The 24,885-nt window shown below is 38.6% G+C and overlaps 1 protein-coding gene across 3 annotated transcripts in view; it reads right to left on the reverse strand.

Annotated features, from left to right (window-relative positions):
- Nucleotides 1-24,679, reverse strand: part of Fam204a (family with sequence similarity 204, member A) — a 33,441-nt gene extending 8,762 nt beyond the window's left edge. Inside the window, exons 1-6 of one of the 3 annotated variants that reach the window (XM_087552403.1) lie at nucleotides 24,625-24,679; nucleotides 18,872-19,128; nucleotides 18,299-18,386; nucleotides 18,155-18,185; nucleotides 17,872-17,971; nucleotides 9,507-9,596 (exon numbers count right to left, since the gene is read on the reverse strand). In XM_087552403.1, the coding sequence (XP_087408529.1) occupies nucleotides 9,507-9,596; nucleotides 17,872-17,971; nucleotides 18,155-18,185; nucleotides 18,299-18,386; nucleotides 18,872-19,120 (558 nt within the window). In that variant the 5' untranslated portion in view covers nucleotides 19,121-19,128; nucleotides 24,625-24,679. 3 annotated transcript variants of the gene reach the window in all.
- Nucleotides 24,680-24,885: the final 206 nt, after the last annotated feature.

Raw genomic sequence — 24,885 nt, forward strand, 5'->3', positions numbered from 1 at the left:
TAAATAAAAAAATAATAATAAAACAGTTTGGGGTCATCAGATAACTATAGTAACACAATGTGAGGAGACTTTTTTAATGAAAAAAAAATGCATACAGAATTTCTTGAATGTGTAGCCAAAGTATCAGCATTTTCCATATAGAACATCCAATATTTTGCTGCATTTTAATTAAGGTGTCTAAACATTATCACAAAGAACTGCAAATTGGTCAGAGCATGCGGTAAGGAAAATTAAGCTCTAAAGGCTTTTTATCACCATATTTCAGGAACCAAGGGTGTAAAATGTTCTAATTTGGGATATATTAAAAGCCATAAAAGGTCTTTCAAAAAGATTAATGGTACTTTGCTTGGATTTAAGATAAGGGCTTTAGCTGGTTGGAAAAGCAGGGCCCTGGCTGGACCCTTGAGGCATTCATCTTTACAGCCACTTGGAAGATTTGTGAAGGCGTCTGCACAACCTCGAGCAAATGCACCGCGACATTTTTTTAATTCCTTTCAATTTTACAGGTTCAGTGTGTGTAAATCATATTGGGTCATAAAATAGATATAATGGCACATCCTTATAAACACAGTGGAGATCTAAAAAAACTTCAAAATAAAGTTAGTACCTCTTGCAAATGTTGCCATAAAGTTTCCTGATAATCATTTGAAACATCTGATTCCGACAGCCTAATTTAACACAACCATAAACTGCTTATCCATTTTATAAAATATTTTAGTCATCTCAAAATTACTAGCTTGTAACAGAGTCATGAAGTTTTTCTCCCTTTTGAACACTTTCAAGGCACTTATTTTAAAATACCAATTATCATACTTTAACTTTTTATAGAATAATAGGTCTCTATGAAAAATATTTATGCCGTTCCCTTTTGTTCTTTAATTAAATGAAAACAGATGTTTTCTGAAGTAAAGCGGAACCATTACTGGAGTACTTAAAGTGTTAAGGTCTTTAATTTTTATATCAGTTTGGTCGACAATTCCTGATTGTCTTTACTCAAGCTCAACATTAATGTCAAGCAAGTTACCTAGGAGACGAAAGAGATCAAAGAGACAAAAAACCCTCCAATGTCTGATTAATCAAGCCTGCAAACAGCTTATTTCTTTTTGCCTGCATGCAAGTATGAAAATGAGATTCTGGGAGCCGAACACTGTGCAGATTTGTTCATTCTTATCAGAACAAAGCCAGCGGCAGCTTATTTCATGGATCATTGGCACTGTCATCAGCGCTACACAGAACGGGTGACAGCTCCTCATTTTGAAGCTTGAACAAAATTAGCAAAAAGTCGGCACAAATTAGCCTCTCATCTTTTTAGTAATATGACATTATTCATTTACTTTTTATCCAATTTTTAATTTTTTCCTTGTCAGCTATCCCTTTCTAGTGTCTCTCGCATGCCATCATAAAATGCCTTCTGAAAAACAAGCAAAGAAACAGTCAAAGTTGAAAAACACAAAAGTTCAAGAGGAAAGAATAAGCACTTCTAATGGCCGGTTCTGCTGTGTTTTAAAATTAAGTTTCAAAACTTTGCAATAATTGATTTTTAAAAACAGCTTAGGATGCCAGTGTATTTTAACAAAGAACATAACAAGGCTAATGGATCATGCAAACCCACCTGAGGTGTCTCTGCCACAGTAAACTTCAGATGCTTATGTCACATTGGTCTTTCTCACCATGGCCACACCTGGGATGCCAGAGTTCTGACTGCAGCCCAAGCTATGGCCCACCTCGTCACTCAACTGACTTTTCGACCAAGTTCTTCTCTTTGAATTATCATATCTTGTTTCATTGTCATCTTGAAGTGTGTATGCACACACAGGCTGACATGTTTGCCTATGTTTGTACATCACATAAGTGTCTGGATGTATAACTAAATATATACTTATTTATTACTTTGATACCTATAATTTCCTGCCAGTTTATTTCAATCATAACCATCAAATCCCAATTTAAAACATACTAAGAAAATAGATACACATATATATGCATATGATATGGCCCATTACTCAACACTGATTTAATAATAAAATAGTTTATATAATACCTGTTTTAATAACTTCAAATTATATGTAGACTACAGGATTCTAAACAAAAGGAAAAAATATTACACTATTGAAACTACTCCTGGATATTGACATTCATATTCAAGCAACTTATTCCATTCATAAAGGGGAAAAAGGCATTAAAAAAATTAACCATAAGCTGTTAGATGCTTTACACAGCCCCCATAAGAAAGACAGTTTTTTGAAAGAACTGTAGTACTGTTTTCAGCAATTTCTTTATCTCTGTTCTTCTAAGTAAGAAAGCCTATTAACAAGCTTTGAACTTAAAATCACATTTACAATAATGTGCCATCAACAGTTTTATAAGCTAATTAGAAAAAGATTAATTAATGACTGGCTGCTAATAAAATGGCAATCATGAAGAAAGAAACCAAGGGTGCTAAGCTTCAACTACCACCAATTAAGAGCTAATTACAAACAAATTATATATGTGTTTTGCTGTGGGCTTTAATTTACTAAAATGGTTTTAATTAAAAGAGAAAACATGCTGATTAATTGAACTGCAGAAAAAAAATCTACAGTATAAACTGTGCTTTGTCTGTCTCTTTAATTAGACTTGTAACATCTGAAATCTTTTTTAAGGTTAGTTAAAAGCACAGATAAACATAATTAAGACAGCACATAAGGAATGCCATTCAAGGTGAACACCCAGCCAGACCCCAGAGGTTAAGAAAGCATCCACAATGCAATGAGATGTGAATAAGCACACCTGAAAAACACAGGTATGCCCTTCGCTAAATACCCATCCTACTTTCCTGAGGCCAACAAGCTCTGTCTTCAAAGCTGCAGGATTTTTATAGGAAAGAAAACGTCTTTAAACTAGATGTAAAGGAATTCACCCAGTCCTTCCCTCACGGGGTCAGACAATGCTTAATCCATGCACTGTGCTAAGTTCCTCTACATGTAACAACTGATTTATTTGTTAGAGTTAAGGAGAATAAGGCTTTAAAAAAATTAAAGCTACCATTTTAAGGCCACTAAGACTATGTGCAGACAGGAGGATAAGACAGAGATATGTTTGAATTAAAAAATACTGAGAGATGACCGTCGTATTCGGTTCTGGATGATCCTCAGCAGACACATACTGCCCCAAGGACAGAGCTCTCACCTCCACTAGGAGCTGGTAGAGCTGACTGGCAGCCCATTCCCTGAGAGGGCTTTTTCTCACCAGTGCCCTATCCTCTTTCCTACTGCCAATGTGCCAGTGAAATATACCAAAAGGAAAATGTTGCTAAACTGTTCTTACTACTAGAAAGAGAAGTGGATCAAGAAAAGGTCAGAACTGGAAGGCAGGACAAATATATTTTGCCAGAGTCTGCAGATATCCACACAAAATGATTAAGTAAAGCCTACCACCTTCTTTTAGAGAAAACTCATGGTTGACAGCATTTGTTAAACATACCTCCAGCTAACTACAATATCTCCTTTCCAGAAATATAAAATATTGGTTGGAATAAAGATGCATTACGTGTGCTTGTGTGTGCGCGCGCGTGCGTGTGTGCACACACTCATAAAATCCATATTGTATTTTTACTGCTTTTACCCACTCTTCAGACGCCAGAAATCACAATACTTACAACTAAAGGAGGGATCTGACCTTCTTCAGCAGGGCTGAATGTTCTAGCAATAAATTTTTATAATGGCTAATTGGAGTATATTGTTCTGTATATGGTACTGTGTATCAACAAACAGTTTTAACTCAGACACTTGGTTTCAAGATATTTCTTCCCAAAAGAGTATTTATGAAAATAGAACAGGCCCATTTTGTCCATTTTGACACTGGACAGATAGACTGAAGTATATCTAAGGAATATATTTAGTTAAATGTGCAGTGACTCATTTGAAGGTGGGAACATTGCTTTGCTACCAAGTGAAGTTGGTTTTTATCTCCACAAGCTAAAAGATGTTTAGAAAAAGGTCCTTTTTACCATATATAATACTCCAACTGAATTTAAAAGTACTTGTTTCTACAGGTCTCTATGACTGCACTGTGCCTTATGATAAGGACAACATCAGAAAAGACAGCTGAGGATAATAGGTAGAAGATGTTATTTTCAAAGATCACAGTCCACAGTCAATCAACAGAGAATGTCCTGCCAAGTCAGGGGTCAGTTCAGCCAGACATGCCCCAAACAAGAGTTTAAAGAAAGAAACTGGTTTTTGAAATTGGAACAGCTTCATCAGTGTAACACAATTATGGAATGGTCAGAGGGGCAGGAAGAGCATTCTCAGCAGTCTGCAGCTACACGGCAAACACTGAAAAGACAGCCCAGCTTACACTTAGACACAAGACACTTAAGTTACCCTCTTCCCCCAAACCAGATTCCAACTAAACTCAGTCATCACAAATGTAAGGGACATGCTTCTGGGAAATTACATGCTTTACTGTGTCACAATGAGATCGCACCAACAGCCTAATTTTGACATACTCTCTTGAGGGATGTTTTCAAGGTCTATTCACAGACATGGTTCTACTTTTAACTTCATTTTTCACAAAATTGATGCTGCCCTACTCACTTCACAGGCTTTTAAATGTTAAACATCAAAATGAGCTTCACCTATGGCTGGAAAGGGCTTTAAGAACTCTGGGGTCTGTGCCTCTGAGCAAAGGCTTTATCAGCAGGTCCCAGTCACTGCTTCTTGAGAAAAGCAAACGCTGCTGTTATTAAAAACCAATCTACCTGAATTTCAAAAGGACACCTACCATGCATACATACACTCTATTCATAGAAGGTTTCTGCCCCAAACTCACACTTCTGTAAAATCCCATCTCATCATCACAGTGACTGGACTAAGGGATGATATATGAGAATATAAAGATGGCAACATTTCTTGCCAAAGCTTTTCTTGACTGGACATCCCTGAAGGGCGCTCCATGAGTGGGCACAGCACTGGCATCTTTCTAACTCTGTGTCACAATTGCAATCATGACCCATCTGTCCTTTCAATTATCCAGGATATAAACTGCTGGTTTTTCTTTTGACCAGAATTCATTAAACACAATACCAGAACACAGCTTTACATATGTATCAAAGCATAAAAACAATTGAGGAAAATGTTATCTTTTCTAAAGCAATCTCATTTGTCATACAGTATGACAGGGAAGGTAAGACCTTGAAATAAAATGCCTAGTCAGCATTATAAAACTTCAACTTCTAAAATGACAAATGAGAAGACACCAAACTACAATCCCGGTGTCCTCCAAGAAAATCCCCATTTCTAAGACCCCAGAGGGACAGCTCTGAATGTTTTTTCAGGTAGTTGAACACATATGTAGCAAGGAAACTCACCAGGGCCAAGGTGAAATTATTAACACAAGGTTGGTACACCATAATCCATGCAACTCCTTCCCACACTAGCACACCATTTAGAAAACTGCTCATACTCATGAGATTTGATATGGATTCAGAAAACAAATACCTCACATATAATACCTCACATTTAAGCTAACTATTAATCTTCATTGCCAAGTAATAAAAGTACTGTCAAGAGGGGCTGGAGAGACGGTTCAAAGTTAAGAGCACTTGTTACTCATAGAGAGGTCTAGAACTCAAGTCCCAGCACCTACACCAGGTAGCTTACAACTCCCCAGTTCCAGGAGATACGACACCTACACTCACTTAAGTTTTCTTGAGCAAATGAACACACACACAAACACACACACACACACACACACACACACACACACAAACACACACAGAGATGATTAGAAGTAAACATTGCTTTAAAGATCTAAAGTTATTTGGCAATCACAATAATAACTTACAATAAAAAAACACAATAAAAGAACCAGCAACAGATGCTGAACTAGATGTAACAAGGGAGTGCTGTAGCCTCAAACTGTCTATCCATACGGTACTTAGTCATCACAAAGGGGAAAAACTCAGAGCTATCACCCTCATCAAAGTCAAACCAACAGAAAGTGGCACAGAGATGTGTCTCTGGATAGTCTGAGAAGGGCTCATGGTTACTGCTGTGACTCACTATGAGGAAATACTAGACAAAACAAAACTGCAGGGTGTGTATTAACTAGCCTTTCCTGAAAAACACGAACTTAAAAATAAGGACAAGAAGCTATTTTAAACTAAAGGAACACAGCAACAGAGTACAATGTTAGAAAACAGGATATGACTTTGTTAGTATGCAAATTATTAGAATAAATGCAAATCTAAAGTATATGGATTAAAGAAAAACTTTTCTTCAAATTTTATAACTTTCTTCTTTAAAAAAATTCATTTGTGTGTGTGTGTGTGTGTGTGTGTGTGTGTGTGTGTGTGTGTGTGTGTGTGTAAGTATATACACATCTAGGTCAGTTCTTCCCTTCTACCATGCCAGGTCTTCGACTGAACCAACTTGTTGGCACCTTTTCTGATTAACATTTTTATATGGGTGCATATGGTGTGCGTTTGGGGGGCATTTACTGTGTATGAAGACCGGAAGACAACTCTGTAAGTTCTCTCCTCCCACCTTCACATGAATTCCTGTGATCAAGCTCAGGCTGCTCGCTTGTACAGTAAGCAGCTTTCCCACTGAGTAACCTCCCTGGCCTCAAATTGCACGATGTCCTTAATATTAAATAAAACTCTGCTAAATGGAACTCAGAACCTGCAATGAAACAGATTCTTCTCTGAAAACTTTCCTGGTTTTAGGTAGAAGGACTAATAAACTATGCTTTGCCTCATCTTTTCTTCCTCAACCAAGACAAAAAGTCCAAGATAACTGACTGAGGGAAGGAGTCTGCTATGTACTCTTGGGTCTCCAAAAGAACAATGAACGAAAATAAGAGAGTACTAGCTTGCGTCCTGTAACCCTGAAGAGTGCAACTGAAGACAAGCACACAGCACTTCTAAAACCATCTACCAACCACACACCAGAGTCCTCCTGTCTTCTTAGGTTGTGTCTTGGGCTTTACTAGAACAATCCAGCAAGCCCAGACCAGCACCCAAAACCAACATCACACAGTCCTGGAACCTTTCAAACCACTCAAGAGACACCTGTTCAACAAGAGGCACAGGGTGAGATACTTCCTCAGCAGAGATGCAGTTAAGCACCAGCTCCCTCAAAGGCTTCATTCCCAATCCATATGAAGCTGCCACCAGCTTCTAAACCAACAACTTGGTAAAGACACAACCTGATGATTGGCTATGAGTGCCCTATGAGATTTCAACCTCATTGGATCCCACTCTTCCCTAGTCCCATCCTGATGTCCTCCCCAGTCTGAATCTTTAGAGCCATGGTAGAAATCTAACACCTGAAGTCCTGTCCAAGCCCATAAGCACTGCTCCTCCCTACCATTCCCTCATGTGTCCAGGGCCACCCTGTCAAATGCTGCACATGACATTCGCTAATTGATATAATCTTGTTATCTCAGGAGTTAACTATACTTTTAAGAAACCAAGTCATTACTTCTAACAGCTCACTTCTGGATGAGATCTAAGTACCACACCAACAACACATACCATGTTTGTTGAGTGAAAGCAAAGATTAACTTATAGGGATAAGAAATAAAGCACAGATTGACATGCAGGGATCTTACACTGAAGAAGCCCCAGATAATCAATAGTAGGGAGTCCTACTGAACTTGTAGCACAATTTAACACATCCTCAAGTTCATTTTAATAAATGAGCTTTTATCTTTCCCTTTCAAAATAGTGATGAAATACTACTATATCCAGCAAGAGCCACACCCACTGAATCAGAATACAGCATTTTTAAAAATAAAAGAGATTATCAAACTAAGCAGAAAGAGCATTAGAAGATGGGAAGAGTAAATATCTCATATAAAAATAGCAAATACAAAGAATATTTCGTTGATGTTCAGCTACAAGAAATCTGTCAGAGCTTTGATGGCTATGCTGAGTCACAGTATCCCCACAAATTAAAAACATTCCACATGCCTGACGTGCATTTTTCTTTCTTAAATAATGCAGCAATTTTGTTTCTGGATATAAAGGACATTCAAACAGATGTTAGTATACTCATATTTACAGGTGCATGGTTCACTGTAGTTAAACAGTGGAAGCAGTGTCTACTAGTAATTTAATGCACAAACGGTGGCATAATACCCCAAATATGGCACAGCGGTAACCAGTCTTGAAATGGACAAGCATTCCAACGTACACTCCAGCGCAATGATCTCTAAGGATGTTATGCTAAAGAAATACTCTGGACACAAATCATAAGCACATGACTTACATGAGGCACCTACAGAACCTGAATGCACAGGCAAATGGCCTGCTGTCAACAAAGAGTGGAGAGCAGACTGCAGAGTAGCAGTTTAGGTGTGGAGCTTCCGTTTTCCAAGATGGAGACTTCTAGAGACAAGTAGTGGGAGAATCTGCACAGTGGTGTGAGTGTGTTCGATGCTACTCAGTTACACAGCTATACTAAATTATACTCAGTTACACACGTATATACAGAAATATTATTGTGACCAATTATTCTTAAAGATTTAAGACAAACTTAAAATCCTTCAGCCTTTCTTTGGAATTTGTCTAATCCACACATAAAAATCCACAATGTTTTTAAGGGCTGCATGTAAAAACAGGCAAAAATTCACACACACACACACACACACACACACAGACAATCATGATGGCTATAAATGGTGGGTTTTTAGACAACTGATGATGGATAAATGCAACCATATTTCCATAGAATAATCTATGAAATAGAACTTTCTAATTTCTGATTAGAAAACAGAAAAAAAAACCAAAAACCAAAAAACAAAATAAAACAAAAAGTCTGTGAGTTAGAACACTAAGAAATGGCCAGCAATTTGCATAGATGAGATAAGATGCTTTTTATGTGACTGAACACCAAGGAGTGCTGTGTGCTATGTAGACAGGGAGTCAAGTACTAAGAATACAAACTAGGAAGTAGATTTTTCACTTTTTTCAGTGTATAAAGCAAAAGAAACTATAGAACAGGGAAATACATTAAGTGTGAGTGACAGGTCTATCTCCAAGAACATGAGTCAGAAGCATCTTGTGACCTTCTACAGCTGGAAATATATTAAACTATATTTAGTTTTACACTACTACAGACTATGGGAGAATTAGCTGAAACCCCACAAAACTGACCAGTATGTACAGAATCTACAGGAAGAGACAGTAAGCAAGGACTAAGGCTGCAGGGTGTGACTGCAGAACACATAGCTGTACCCAGCAGGGATAAACTGAGCTAGACCCTACGGGAAAAATAAAGGCACCCTTCGAATCATCCCTGAAAAACAACACCAACCTCAAAAACAGATAAAGCAAAAAAACTGCTGTAGGCCAAATAAAACTAGGATCAAATATCAATTATGTATAATTTTCATCCTAAGTTTTAGACCAGAATAAATTTAAAGCAATAAAGTCAACATAAAATCTAGATTTCAAAGCAAACAGTCGAATGGGAGAGAAGTATGAGGGCAAAAAGAGAGCTGGACGGAGTCTGACTTACCTCTCGAGTAGCTAGCTGGTTGCTGAGCTCCTCAGCCTTCTCAACATCCCACTCCTCCACAGCCTGGTCAATGCTCTTCTCAAGGCCTGACTACAAAGGAAAACCAAAGACAAGTTACGAGAAGAAAAGACAGTTAATCACTTGCTAACTGAGACTGCACAGGACTACAGCAAATGCCTCTTCCATTCACCCCCTCAATACCCCTATGCAGGTCTGCATCAACTCCCATTCATGGATGTTTCTGAAACATTCCGTGGCTACTCAGGGTCCCCAGATTTCTCAAGCTAACAGTAAAAAGGAAATGCAAATTCAGATTTGGGGGGTTGGGGATTTAGCTCAGTGGTAGAGCGCTTGCCTAGCAAGCACAAGGCCTGGGTTCGGTCCCCAGCTCTGAAAAAAAAAATTCAGATTTGGGGGTTGGGGGAGGTGGAACCAGAGACTAATAACAGTAATGTTAATGACAGCCAGGGATCAAAATTATGGAGTGTTCACCAGATTATTCTGGGTTTATTCTATAAATGCTGTCACTTGCACTCTGACATCTCCATGAAATGTTAGCCTGTTTGTAAGAGGTGGAAATAGACATAAATTACTCGACTTGGCTGACATCAGTCTGTAAGGTGTAAAGCCACCCACATCCAGGTCTGCACTCTGAATTCTCAACCACAGCCCATTCCTGCAGCTCAACACTTCACTCTATAGCCTTTCACCATCTTCAACTAGGTCTGCTAAGCTGACTACTATACAGAGAAGAAAGCAACAAATAATTATTTTATTTTTCTATGGAAATATTTTAATTTACTAAAAATACTTCAAGAAATCAAAAATTTAAATGTCACGGAATTACCAAACTAGGTAGGGCTCATTACACACTTACCAAAAGACACTTGGATGTAAACAAGGTCTAGCTGTGAACAGTTACTACAGAACACAGAAGTTTTACGTGATCTAATATGTGCTTCTTGGAAGACAATCTTAACAGTTGCCACCTATTCTTTCATTTCAACACAGTAAATCTTGGACCTCATACAAACTTCCTCCTAATATAACAGCAAAAATGCTGAGAAAAGCTCTTCCTGCAGTAAATACTTGATCACAGCAGTCAAGAGAGGGTGATTTTGCATTGTTGTATTGCTGCTGAGATGATGATTTTAGTAACTGCAACGTCACCTACCTAGGAAGACTAGCAGCAGAAGCTAGTGAGTCCTTTACCTGACATCTGGATAAGATTTCTTATCACAACTCACCCAAAGACTTAAGTAGTCAACTAGCTTCCCACAGTAGCTGGAGACTTCCATTAAACTAACTGCCTTTTGTTATCTCTGACTCAAGCCACATGATTCTAATGCCTGTACTCCTGTACAATCTCCAGAAATTTCCTTGTCTTGTTTGTCTGCAGAATTCTTCTCAGGCTGGTGCAAATACTATGGCGGACTCTTTCCAAATACATTTCATTCTCAGGAGGCTCTGACTGTGCCACTCCCACTGAGGTCTGTGCACCAGCTCTCACCTGCCAATCGTGCAAATCTACAAACTGTTTATTTGGGTTCATGAAAAGCTAAGCTAAGGATCTTGTACCAGAATATAGATCAACTACCTGGCTAACAGGTTTATCTCTCTCTCAGCCTCATCTATAACAACGCTATACCTCCTAATCTCTGGCCACATCTGCCGTCTTATTAATGTTACCAGTACCTCTGACATACTTTCCTTAAAAAAAAAGCCTTCCAATTTTTTCAGACTCATATCAGACATTACCCAGTATGCTGCCTTACAGACTGAACTTTGTCACCTTTCCTCATGTCCGACACCAAGCCTGCATCACTAAGCTTTGTATCTGTACTTTTAAACTTGTTCCTCTGACATACTATCTTTCTCCTTTCTTGGGTTCTGTTTAATAAAGGCAAACTCTATGTACAGTAACTAGCTTGGAGTACCCCCAAATCACACCCAGTTCCTTCCACACAGGAGGCTTTCACTCAGCCAGTACTAGGGCACTCAAGTTGCAGTGCAGTAATCCATGTCTGCAGTAAGAACAGAAGGAACCAACCTATACTGAAGCCCTGAAAGAATTCCATGAGAGTAACATTGACGTAATAATGCTCTTACAATCAAAAAGGAATAATATACTGTCATGCTTATCAATACAAATTTATCTGCAACAAATAAAAACTGTATTTCTTAGGACTGGACCCATGGCTCAGCAGTTAAGAATACTTGCTAAACTTCCAGTGAACCCAAGTTCAGATCCCAACACCAAAGTCAGGGCTCACAACTGCCTGGAATTCAAGTTCCAGAGGATCTGACACTTTTTCTGACCTCTGTATCTCTTCAGGGTTCAAGGGTATCTTTATCCTGAGCTCTCAGTATAGTACAATTAGAGGTTTACAGTCCCCATTTAGAATATCATATTTAATCTATAATGGAAATGAAGTTATTTATTTATAAAACGGAAATACAATAGCATTTTACTCCCTTTGCAGTATAAAGATTTCCTCAAATGCCTCTGAGACAGATAATGTATATGTTAATATCAAATTTAATTTTCTTGTATCTCAAAGTCTGAGGTAGCTGAATTCCTTAATTCATTGTTTACCCAAGCGATCACCCAGACTAGTTCCACTCTCCCACCTTTGTAACCTGTTCACTAATCCTCCCTTAAGACTGCCACATGTGCTATGCACAGTACCTGTGCTCCCTTCAGATTATCTAGGCTTCTTACCTTACTGCATATAGTGCCCAAAGTAACCAACAGATCCCAAGTAACCAACAGATCCCAAGACATATTTAACCATTCTATTGAATCAACTTGTTAATGTCCCTCTGGTACATAGAGCTATAGCTTAGCACTGAATGCCAAACAGGGAAGAGAAAACTCCTTTATTATAGAAAATCTTATAAATTGCTGAGCTTAAATAAAGTTTCACTTGAGAATAAAATCAGGCTGGAGAACATCTCTTGGTAGTAATGCCTAAAATAAATCAAACCCTGGATTTGATCCCTAGCACTGCGTGTAATCTAGCATAACAGTGACACACACTTGAATCCAAGGGGTGGATATAGGAGGAGAAGCTCAAGGTCCCTGAAGGTACAGTCCTTTAATCCCAGCAAAAGAAGGCAGAGTTCAAGGCCGGCCTGGTCTCCAATGAGTTCCTGGAGACCCAGAGGGCTAGTAGTAAGACCTTGCCTAAAACAAACAACAAATAAACAAAAAAAGTTGTTTAAGGTCCTCCTTGACTCCATAATAAAGTATGAGGTCAATCTGGACTTGTCTCAAAGCCAAATAAAGGAATCAGTTAACATTACCAGTCTACCTTACCACTACTCAACCAATCCCCATTCCCCTAAGCATTCAGAAGAAATGTGGTCACAGTTCTATGTGCTTACTCTTAACCCTCAGCTTCCCAAAGACAGTAAGATTATTGGCTTGGATGAACAAAACTTATTTCTAGAAATAAAATCCTAAGTTTCTACTACAATGTCAACTTTGTCTCCAATAACAGTTCTTTTAAAAGATATATAGATATAGATATAATACACACACATATATATGTGTGTGTGTGTGTGTGTATATATATGTATATATATATATATATATATATAAATAACTGATTCTTGAATTTTTTCTTCTTTCATACAATCTCAATCTATCTCTATCTCTGCCCCGCCCCCCCGGCCCCCAGTTTTGTTTTAAGACAGGGTCTTACACTGTACCCCAGGTTTGTAAAAGTAAAAGTATCTCTTATTCTCCTGTAGTAATTATCATCTTGGAGGCATACTGCCTCCATCTGCTAACTTAGGCCTAGCCCTGGAACCTCCTAGCCTCTGTACAATTTTACTTAAGCCTACAATGTTTTCAGCCTCTGAGACTTATTACTGGGTAAGCTCACCCGTTTCTAGCTCTCTCTGAGCTCTGGCTGGCTGGTCAACTCAGTTGTTTTGGCTCAAACTCCTCTCCACATTGGTTGATTCAAACTGGCTTCTCTCTTGGCCTCTGGCTTTCGCTCCGCTAGGTCTCAAACTAACTGTGGCAATATGGTCTCATCTTCTATGCTCCTTCTCATATTCTGGCTTCTTCTGTTCTCACTTGTCTCTAGCTTGTTCTCTCTTCTCTCTACAACCATCCCCATAAAACTGCCTCTTCTTCCTCTCTGCACTGCTCAAGTAGCGTCTCTTTCCTCGCTTCTCCTTAGAGTTGGGCATATCCCATTCTGTCAACTCCTTCTCTAGTTTGTCACTCTGTCTGCTACTCAATTAGACATCACTTTCAAACTTTCAAACCTTCCTTGTTTGGAAGTAAAGGCGTGTACTAAGGGCGTGTCTATATTCCAGCCAAAGAGATTAAAGGTGTGTACTAAGGACTGAAGCACAACACACCAGAAACAGTTGTTTGTTTTCTTTTTTCAGTGAATAACACAATCTCAGGGTTCACAGTGTCATCAAATATCCTGCAACACAGGTTGGCTGGAAAGTTATTGCCCTACTCACATCTCAGAGTGCTGAGTTTATAGGGATAATGTATGTATGATGCCTGGCTTGTTCTTATAATTTACTAAAAGTAAATAGAATTGCTTCTTTGGGCTCTGAAAATTTTTTATTCTATTGTGTATCTATTAAGAATAAACATTTCAAATACATTCAAAATTCCTTTATTATACATGCCCATCACCATTAAAAGACCATAAGTTCATAGCACTTTGCCTAGAATGCTGCTGAGAAAGTCAAACGAAGTAAATCTTCCAATCAAGAACTGAGCAATCTGGGGTATGTCTCTAAAAGTCTATGGCTCTAGTTCTCTCACTGAAATCCTGTAAATATAAAGCCATGAGCTCTAAACTATTTAGCCCCTTGTTCAAATATAGCAACCATCCATTAAATATTAAATGTTGCTCTTATCTCTGATATCAAGATGACTTTTCAGTGAGGTTACAACTCCAGGGGCTTAGATCCTAGACTCAAGAATTCAACTCTAGGTTAGTAAGTTGTAATCAAACATGATTTAAGATTCCAAACTTTTTGGACTTTCAGAAAGACCCTCAAAGAAGTCCTGACTTACACAAGTCTACCACACCAGAAGAGAAGCTCGAGCTGCAGGCTATTACTATAGCTGCAGTGCCTTGCTGTACTCGCCACAGTTTTTACTTGAATGAGAATTAAGGATAAAACATCAGAGATCAGGTATGTTTAGGAATGGCAATTTGGCTACAAGTAGAAATTTTACCTAAAGACACTACGTAAAAGGTTCGCATAAGACAACAGCTGACCTCTAATCAATAAAGCTGTCCTACAAATGTCCAGAATGCACAACAGTAAATGTATGTGTGTGTAGGATTTCCCAAGCATCAGGCTTAGGGACTCACTCCACATGTGCACATGAGGGATTCCTTTCAATATGTGACTAAAGCTCTTTAAGCCCAACTACATCACACTGTATTTTTATATAAATCTAACTTAAATATTTATTTGGACAATATATTCAATCTCTAAAGCATAATACAAATAAATTATCTACTGAAATTTGTTTAATTATGACTGAATTTAAATATCTAGGAGCAAAATGATGTAATTTTTCCATAAAGAAGAGGAAGGAGTGAGATATACATATAAATCTAAGTTATATATTTAGAAGTTAGTTACATGTGATGATTTTGCTATTTTATATATAAGTCACATAAAACTAAGTTAAAAACTAAACTTATCTATCACTTTAGAAAAATTCAGATTGGGGCAAATGAGTTAAGTTTAAGTCTTACATCTTACCTGCTGTTGGTTTTAAGTCACGTAATGCTACCTTCTGTTTCTTCAACTATCTTAAGAGGTTAAAATTGGCCCTCCTACAGAAATCATCACAGGACCAAGAAAAACACTGCAACTACTCCACTAAGTTTTCCCAAACCCCTGTAGCTGCCTCCCCATGCATTCAAGACAGTTAGGTTTTGATCTCGTCTGTGTACTAGAGTTCCATATAAAGGTCTAAATGGAAAAAGTATTTGCCACAAATAAAAAGCTTGATAAAGCTAATCTATACAACAGCACTTTCCTCTCATGAGTAACATTAAACATCAAAGACAGTAATTCTAAAACAAAGTTGATAAAAGTACCTATAGTTTTCATTTGATATACCCAAGACTACTTCAACAATGATACTAACTAATAAAACTGAGTCAACTATGGAATACTTGAGACATTTATAGTGAAATGAATGAGTAAAATTTACTCTTCATAAACTCCCCTGTAGATCTGAAATAATTATGCTTTGTTTACAGAATTATTGATACATATTACATCTGTATTTAATACAAAGAACACTTTAATACAGCATTAAATATTAGGAAGACTATATTTAAAAAACTTACAAACGTCTCTACATTGTCTGGCAAGCAGGTGACAGCAGTGTTACAGTACACATTCTGGGCTGAGCATCAGTTTGGCTTGGCAGGACGCCAAGGAAGGGTATGATAGACATGAGATTAAGAAGTTTTGTTTTGCTTTACTGTTCTTGAGGGTTGAGTGAAAACAAAATAAAAAGACTCTATGGTAACAGATCAGCCTCTGCTCCTGAGAATATAATGCTAGGCTGGAAATCCGTATTTGTTTACACTACACCACGTGTCTGCATAGTCCCCATCAGATTCCTAACTATGTGTTGGACTTACATGTATTCATAGCTTTTATCATGGTGTCTCCAGTATGGACAATTTGCTTTTACTTTTATTAAAGTTTATTTACTTTGCTGGTCTCAACAAAGAGAAAACTCGGCAGGATACCAAAAAGAAGCATCATGTAAAAACCATGACCCCAACCTAAAGAGTGAGTGCAGACTGCTGGCATGCAATTACACTCAACCCCCAAGAGACTGCTGAAATCATTCAGCTGCACTAAATCCTTCCTTTCCTTTCATGCCTGCATACTTGTAGAATATTAAGTGCTAGCTAGATATAAGCCTGGCCAATACCAGTTTCCCTGGTCAGAAGACCCATAACTTTCCTCCCGGGTGTCATCTATGCAGAGAAATCTGCAGGAAGAGTCCAAACTTAAACAGTGGATGCACCTGTGACTACAATCAGACAGACTCACAGCAATTTCTGCTAAAGCGAGTTCACACTTTTAACTGCTGTTTTGACTTTTTTAGAATGCATGTGAAACTAAGTGCTAGGTGCTAAGATGGCGTTCTTCAAATGACAGGATGAAGAGTCCTCGTAACGCCATACAAAGTCTAAATTCTACATGAGTAAGAGCTCGTCGTATCTAGTCAGGACTGAGATTATAAACATACATACGGTAACATAGCCCCTTAGTCCTCTAGCCCTAGGAGCTCTAGATTCTCATGCTCTTAGACTCTGCCAATACTGCCTCCCTACCTTGAATACATGGTTTGTTGCTTCAAGGCCTGTCCTCATTTCCAGAGATTAACAACTACAAACACACACCACAAGCTCACACACTCTCTGAACCTCCACCTCATGACAGTCGTCAATCACTCTGTTCCTGTGTTAACACTCCTGTCCCATGAGTTCTGAATAGGTTCTACTCTACATCTACATCTCCATTCCTCCTAACTTTTCTCAACTTTCTAACTAGAATCCTGTGTGTGTGTGTGTGTGTGTGTGTGTGTGTGTGTGTGTGATCACTTGAAAAGACCCACTAGTGCAAAGGTAAATACTTCCATTCTACTTTCCCATTAAAACTGCAAAGTGCTCAACTTTTCTCATCCTCATCCGCATCATTCTCACTGAGGACCACGATCTTGTGCTGAGTCTGCTGTCATCATTCACTGCCACTGCATCACTACCTACCTACTCTCCACAACACTCAGGGCATCTTTAAGCTTAAGTTAGATCATGTCACTCTCTTAAAGGCCAAGTGCACTGCAAATAAAGCCCACTTCCTAAGTCTCTGAGGTCCCATCCATGTTGGGCAATTCTCCGGGATTATCTTGAGTCTTTGAGCTATCCTCCTCCTGACTTCAGTCCAGCCAATCTAACCTTCCCACTAAAAAACAAACAGGTCTCACATTAACCCTTCCTCTAGAGTCCTCACCAATGTTTCAGTACCTCAGGATGGTCATCACATAAAGGTTTCCACCATCCTCCAAGTCTCAGTGAGATGGCCTCTTACAATAGCTTTCTTTTACTACCCAAGGCAAAGGGAGTGAGGCTTTTACAATAATATTTTTACAACTTGGTCTTTTGAACAGTTTTAAACTAGATAGTCACTTGTTTATCTAGCATCTTTTTAGTACACAGCAGGAAATTTTAAGTTTCTAAATATATGAATCATTGAACTAGTGTTTTAGGCACAGCTAATCAAAAATATGTCCTGTTAGCTAAGGTAGAATAATACAATAAATACGAAAGGTTCTTACCTTTTCCACTTTTTTCTGTTTAACTGGGGGTTCAAATCTATCATTGGCTCCAAAATACTGAGTAAGCTCTTTCCACTGGGTCTCACTTGAGGACTGCTCGCTGCAAGGAGATAAATCAAGTGTGTACATAAATTAGGGCTCTTTTTGTCTATTTTTAATTGGTTGCAATAACTACACTTCAATGACTACTTCTCATGTTTGATCATTACCAAAGGTAAGTAGTACAGCAATCTAGAAAATTCCACAACACTGCTGAACAGTAACTACTTTAAAATCTACCTACCTGGAAGACTCCTTTTCACTCTTCGATTTGCCTAAAAGGAATTCAGAGTGTCAATACTTAATTATGCAGCTATTATTTAAGATGTTAACTCAATTAATCAGCCTAGGTTAGCACAACTAACAACCTTAATTTAAAAATAAACACCTTTTTTGGAGCGTTTTCTTTTTTTCTGTCTGAATCTTGGCGTTGAATTTTTCTGTTCAGAATTTTTTTTATGCAATTCTTGAAATTTCTATGTAAAAAGAGAAAAAAATGTGTGTGCGTGTGTATGTGCACTGAGATAAACATACAGTTTAAAAATGAACAGGTGCTGTTAAATAAAATCCTATGCTCTGCCATTTCTAAAGACACCAACTAAGGAATTCTGTTCTTGAGGATACTTCAGTCCTCACAACTCTCAGCTGAATTGGGACATTCACTGGTTTTGATATAAGCTGTTTGATAATGGAGAATGAAGCCCAATAACTCATATAATTAAAGGAAAAAATAAAGAAATAAACTCATTTATCATGTTAGGTAGATAATCCTATGAAGTAGATAATCCTATGAAGGTTTTACTACTTCTACTTATGTAAAATAAAACGACTCAAAGTACCCAATAGTAAAAGCATTCTAAGGCCCCTCTGCTATCTGTTTTATCCCAACATATTTTGCTCACAGCAGAGAACACATGTACACATGCATACTTTGCTAACGACACGGAGGTTGGAAACCTACATTCCACATGTTCAGGGGAATCCCAGAAGGACACTTCTCATATGCATCTGCATCTGCACCAGTCTGTGTCCCCATCTCTGGCTGGCCTGCTGGGCAGTCTGACACTGCTGGTCCCTTATTGCTGCCAGCCTCTCCATCTTCCTGTGAATTATGTTCTGAAGGCTCTGGGTTCTCCAGTGTGATTTCATCTTCAGAATCTGACTCAACATCGCTCTCATTTAGTCCAGGAGGTAACAGCCCACTCCACATCTTTTCTTCTAATAGGAGAAAGGGAAGGATGAATTCAAACTCAAACAGTAGCCATATTTTAAAACCACTAATAGACACCACAGGAGACCAATATGTCTGCCAATGATCTAAGGACAGCCAATTTAAATTTTACAATCTAAAATGGGTTTTAAATTGAAAATGGATAAAACAGAACCTTGGTTTTCTAGAGTATAGTTTATTCTGCCTAAACAAAACTCAAAAGCACACATGGCCCAAGAATGTCAGTAAGAACTAAAAACATGTATTTTTTAAATTTTTATTTTGTTTTGTTGTTCTTTTACTGACACAGGGCCTTCCTCTAGAGGCCAGGTTGGCCAAGAATTCCTGAAGACCTTCCTGCTTCAGCCTCCTAAAAGCTGCAATTATGCACACACAGCATCACAGCTAATTTAAAGCTTAAAACACCATGCTTCTCACTGTACCCATAAAAGGACAAAATAAAGGTGGATGTGTCATATATAACTCTCATAAGGCGCATTGTCTAAGAAGCAAGGAAACAAAGAAAAAACTAAGTTGTATATCTATGTTTTAAGGGGTGTAGTAGTGTGTGCCAATAAGATGGCTTAGCAAGTAAAGGCACTTGCCAGCAACCCTGACGACCTGAGTTCCCCTCACACAATATGATGAAAAACAACTCCTTCAAGATGTCCTCCAACCTCTATCTGTGTGCTATGGCATGGACACCCACACCCATACATATATAATACAAAATGTAAAAAAATATAATAAATAAATTAAAAGTGTGGAGGCAAAAAAGATATTCTAGTTTTAAATCTTATACTGTTTGGTAAAAAAACAAATGAAATATAAATCTAAAATTCAGCAGGTATACAGCTTTCTTGAGTAACAATCCTATGTATTTTGGAAACAAGTTCAGCATAGTATTTGGCATTATCTGTATTGACCAATGGTATAATCATTAAGTTTCATGAAAATGACTTTTAGAATTCATGTAATCAAGTGCAATGATTATCAAAGTTTCATTTGATATCCATAGTATAGCCTATTTTTTCATACAGCTGAGCCCAGGCCCGGTACACTTCTCATGATTCATCATCAGTCTGAAGGAGAACAGAAAGCTACCTTGCTGGATGTCCTCGTTCTCTGCAGGTCACAGATATCAGAACTTCCGCATGACCCTGAATCACATATTTCTTGTAAGGACTTCCCCAGATTTAAAGAAGCAGTGTTTCTGTGTTTTAGCACAGGTTTATCAGTCTTCGATTTTCTGAAACATTCTCTTACTTTTAAAAAAGACTCAACTAGACTCCTGGTTCCAGTTCCACTAGAGGAAGAAGGAAATCACTTAATAACCCTGAGCCTCGGTTTCTTCATCTTTAGCACAGGATAGCTACACCGGCTAGTCTGAAGAGTAAGTGAGATCCAACACTCAACAGCACTCGGGAGGTTCTAGGGGCTCAATTAACGTTTGCTGTTAAATTTAAAAAAAAAAAACAAAAACTTGAACTGTGCATTGAAAAAAACCCAACAAATGTTCAGTGGTTCTTGCTATTATTTCTGTAGCCATGAAATGAATTTTTATCACTCCTGATAAGGAAGAGCCCAGAAGACACCTTTAAAGTTTCTAATATTTGTGGTGTTTCATTTATCAACTGAAATGAACCATGCTCCCCCCTGACCTCCAGTCTAACATGAAGCTTTCTCTAAACAAGCCTGGCTCTTGGCCTTCTGAATAGAGCAATGAAACAGGAGACAGACAATCAGACAATTAATGGAACTCAAATATTAATGTTTCTCATCTATAAAGGTTTCTCTACATCACTATGTGTCATTTTCTATCCAGAATTTATGTTCAGCTCAAAGTAGAGACCCAAAATTATATGTTTCTTGACTTATTAAAACTGCATCTACCCCTAAACTTGGTCTGAAGGTTTTAAAAGGTGAGATAAAGGAAGTCTTGAGATATGTTGAAAAATATGCCAGCAATGAGAACAAAATACTAAAGCATCTGCAACATCTAGTTGAGGATACTTGTAACAAATTTCAGACATTTTTTTAAAAAATTTTTTATTATATATTTCTTTACTTACATTTCAAAGGTTATTCCCCTTCCCGGTCTCCTGTCCATAAGCCCCCATTCCCTCACCTTCAGACATTTTTTTAAGTATGCCTGGAACCTACTATAGAAGTACTGCCCATGGCAATTTTCACTACACACTAGATACTCTCCAAGAGTTTAGGAACCAAAAGCACACAAAAGAGGAGAGAACCAAGAGCTTAACACAACAGTATCTACACATGGCATGCAAATGTCACTCTGCCTGGATCTCAGATAGCATGGCAGACCTCTGAGCACATCTGGAATTTCACAATCTATATCCCGGGCATTCAAATGTGATTCCCCAACAAGAGCAGTCTCGGAAGGTATCTTTCCCTCATCAGTTTTCAGACAGCTACCCAGTTTTCAAAGCTTTCTGAATTGTCTCAAAATTACTTTTACTGCAAATATGGCAACCAAAATTATCTTTAATAATGGTGTTTTCCCGGCTTGATAGTTTCTTAAATGGACCTGAAGAAAGAAGAAAAGTTAAAAGAACCTTCTAATACATACTACAAAACTCAAATAAGGTATTTAAAAAAAAACAAAAAACAAAAACTCTGTCCCTTAAAATCTTTAGTCACCCATCAGTTTCCTGGGATACTGGGGGAGGGGTGGCACAACACAAGAAGAAAACAAAAACAGATGTAAGGTAGATTAGGGTTTCTGCTGATAAACACAGTAACTGCTGGTAATGAGGCTGCAAAACGGAGCTGTCCACTTAAGAAGCAGTTCAGCTGTAAACTAGCCATTATGGAGAAGCTGACTAGTAATTTATGCCTTGGACCCCTGTTGGAAGATTCTGTCTTCTAGTCCTGGCATATACATGTCATTCCTACATTTTCCAATCGGCGTCATATCTGGCCTGCTGCTACTCCTGTTTGGGATTCTCTGAAAAGTGATTATTTCTTTGAAGTGTCTCCTTCATTCCTTCCAGGGTATGTATGTCTTTATTTTAAGGCAGAAAATCCTTGATTAGTCTCTGAGAATATTCACTCAGTCATTCTAAAAAGATGTGGAATACAGACAAACAGAAATTCAATTCTTCTGTGTAGATTATAGCCAGGCCCATAGCACAGAAAATGAATTAACTTGTAAGCGTTCAGTTGTTAGCCTGTAACCCAGTATTTAATTTAATCATATCCTCAAGGAAGATGTAAATGAGCCACAGTCCCCCTTTTTTCTAAAGTTTAAAATATCACTTCTTCATTTCTTACACTCATCACCACTGCAGTTAGGATTTATTCCAGCTACAAACTATTTTGTGTACAAGATGGGACATATCTTCTAGTTCTAGGCAGATATCATTTGCTATGAACTGAATGTGTTTACATACTATTCTAAGTCTGAGGGTTTTCTTTCACTATTGAGCACACTTTGGCAGAAAACAATGCATTTAAAACAAAGTGGTTCATCACCTGGTAATCTATGTTTTCTTACAGAGTTTTATAATGAAAGTACTGGAAGTCACTATGCTAATTATCACTATTTTTTTTAAATCCAATTATTTCCCTTTCCCCCTGACAGCACAGTATCATTTACCTTTAGTGAGAAAACCTAGATCCAGTAAAGCAGTATTCTTCACCTGTTACCAGAAATGTTACTACGTACCTCATTGTTTATAAAAATTTTTAAAAGGGTTTAATAAAAACCTTTCTCTCGAGATACAGAAAAAATACAGATTAAAAAAAAGTACCAATTATAAAAGTTCTAGTTTGTGTCAGGTCTGGAGATGACTGGTTACAGGGGTAAAAATGGTCTTGAAAGTTAGATGCCTTCCATCCTGAGCATGGCAGTGGGTCCCCATTCTTGTTAAACTCTAAAATGAAGGAAGGTGTGATCAGACACCAGTGAGATGTCTCACACACCTTTAAAATGTGTATGATCATAATGTCCTAAATGCCCAGAGCTGCCATACTCTTTGATCAATAGCCTACTCTCTATCACGTACGCCAATTAAAGCTGCTTCTCTCCTCTACCTCACAAGATGACCAATTTTCAGAGGCTCTGCACCCGGGCCACTGGAAGGGGGCAGGAAACCAAGTTAAAACAAAAGACAGAAAAGCAGTGAGAGAAAAACAAAGCAGACGTGTCACACATGGCATACAAGCCAAAAGGCAGGCATTAATCTTCACCACAACACTCATTAGAGATTAACAGCAACCCTTTTTACAACTGGCCAAATCACTGTGATTCACGTATGCCTGATGGCTTTAAATTATGAACTTTTAGAGGTGATGAACTAAAGTTGGTGATGAATTCTTGGAGACAAAGATTTAAGCGACGGGGTAAAACAGTGGTTCTAGGATGTAATAATATGTTGGTGAAATTTATTAATAATTTTTCTGTACTTTTTGCATATGAAAAACCAGGGAAGATATTATACTAAGTAACACACTGAGAGTCACATTTAGAAATTTGAGAAATGTATTTCTAGACCACTGAACTGCTTACATGCAATACCCAAAGGATAAAATCTGCACATCCAACAGATTTTCTGTCTCTACTATGACAGAATTTAAACTGCATTTTCCATCAAGTGACTGTCTTATGTATTCGATTTTAAATAATCTCAAACATCTAAATTTAATCGTACTTGTAAAATAGTTATAACCGCCATCCTCTAACCTATAACAGTATAATAATTTAGTTTCCAAACTTTGGAGTTAGTTAACTGACGGACTTTTAGGCTTAAGGTATCAACACTAATGTAAATGTCTTATTTATTGTTACAAAATGTGTTTCTTTTTCTCCCAAGCTACACAGAAAACACGAGGGAATCTCGGGCCTGAGTTCAGATTTACTCCACATAAACTATTTACTTAAGCGGAATTTTTTTTGTTTTTTATTTTCAAGGGTGGGTGAGTATGAATTAAAACAGCTAAGACCTGGAAACCACTTTTTCCCCCGAGACCCTCTCTACCTTGTATGGAAAGATTTAAACTATGCAATCCATGCCACTGTACAAATACTTACAAAGTTCAAGACTGAGAGGATGGCTTTAAAAGGCACACCCCTTCCCGCTCGACCCGGGCCGGCAACCTGGAACTCTGCCGCACTCGCCGGGTGGGAGGCCGCGCCACCTTCAGCTCTCGAGCCCTGTCAGAATCCGCACCGGGACGCCGGGAGGGCGGCGAGCGGCAAGCCTCGCTCTGGTTAGCCGAAGTCGCTGTCCTGACACGGCGAGTGCACCAGGAACCCGCTTCCGCGCTCGCCGGGGACAGGACGGCTATCTCACGATGCCGTCGGAGCCCAGCGGGCCCACCCGAACCCAGAGTTTTCCTAGCCCACTCCGGCGTCTGCACGGAATATCTGCGAGAACGAGCCGCCCGGCCTCCTGCGTCGCTCTCACTGCCTCGGAACCCAACCGGACAGGCTGCCGCAAATCTTGCTGCCCAGTAGCGCTGCGCAAAGCCGAACTTACAGGGTAGGAAACAGCGGCTCGGCGGCCATCTTAGAACCCCGCCAACATCATGCCTTCTGATTGGCTTCGGCAGCTCAGCCAATCGGCTGGGGCCGTTCTGGCTCTGTGGTCGCCTAGGGAACGGCCGGACTTGCTTTAGTCCCCTCTGCTCGCAGGAGTTGAGCTTTTGTTTGCTTGTTTGTTGGTTTGTTGGTTGGTTTGTTTGTTTTTCTTTCTCCCTTCCCTCACTTTGACCGAGCGATTTCTTTTTTTAAAAAGCTT

This window comes from Rattus norvegicus, chromosome 1, assembly GCF_021556685.1.
Source record: "Rattus norvegicus strain SHRSP/BbbUtx chromosome 1, alternate assembly SHRSP_T2T, whole genome shotgun sequence".
Classification (NCBI taxonomy): Eukaryota; Metazoa; Chordata; class Mammalia; order Rodentia; family Muridae; genus Rattus; species Rattus norvegicus.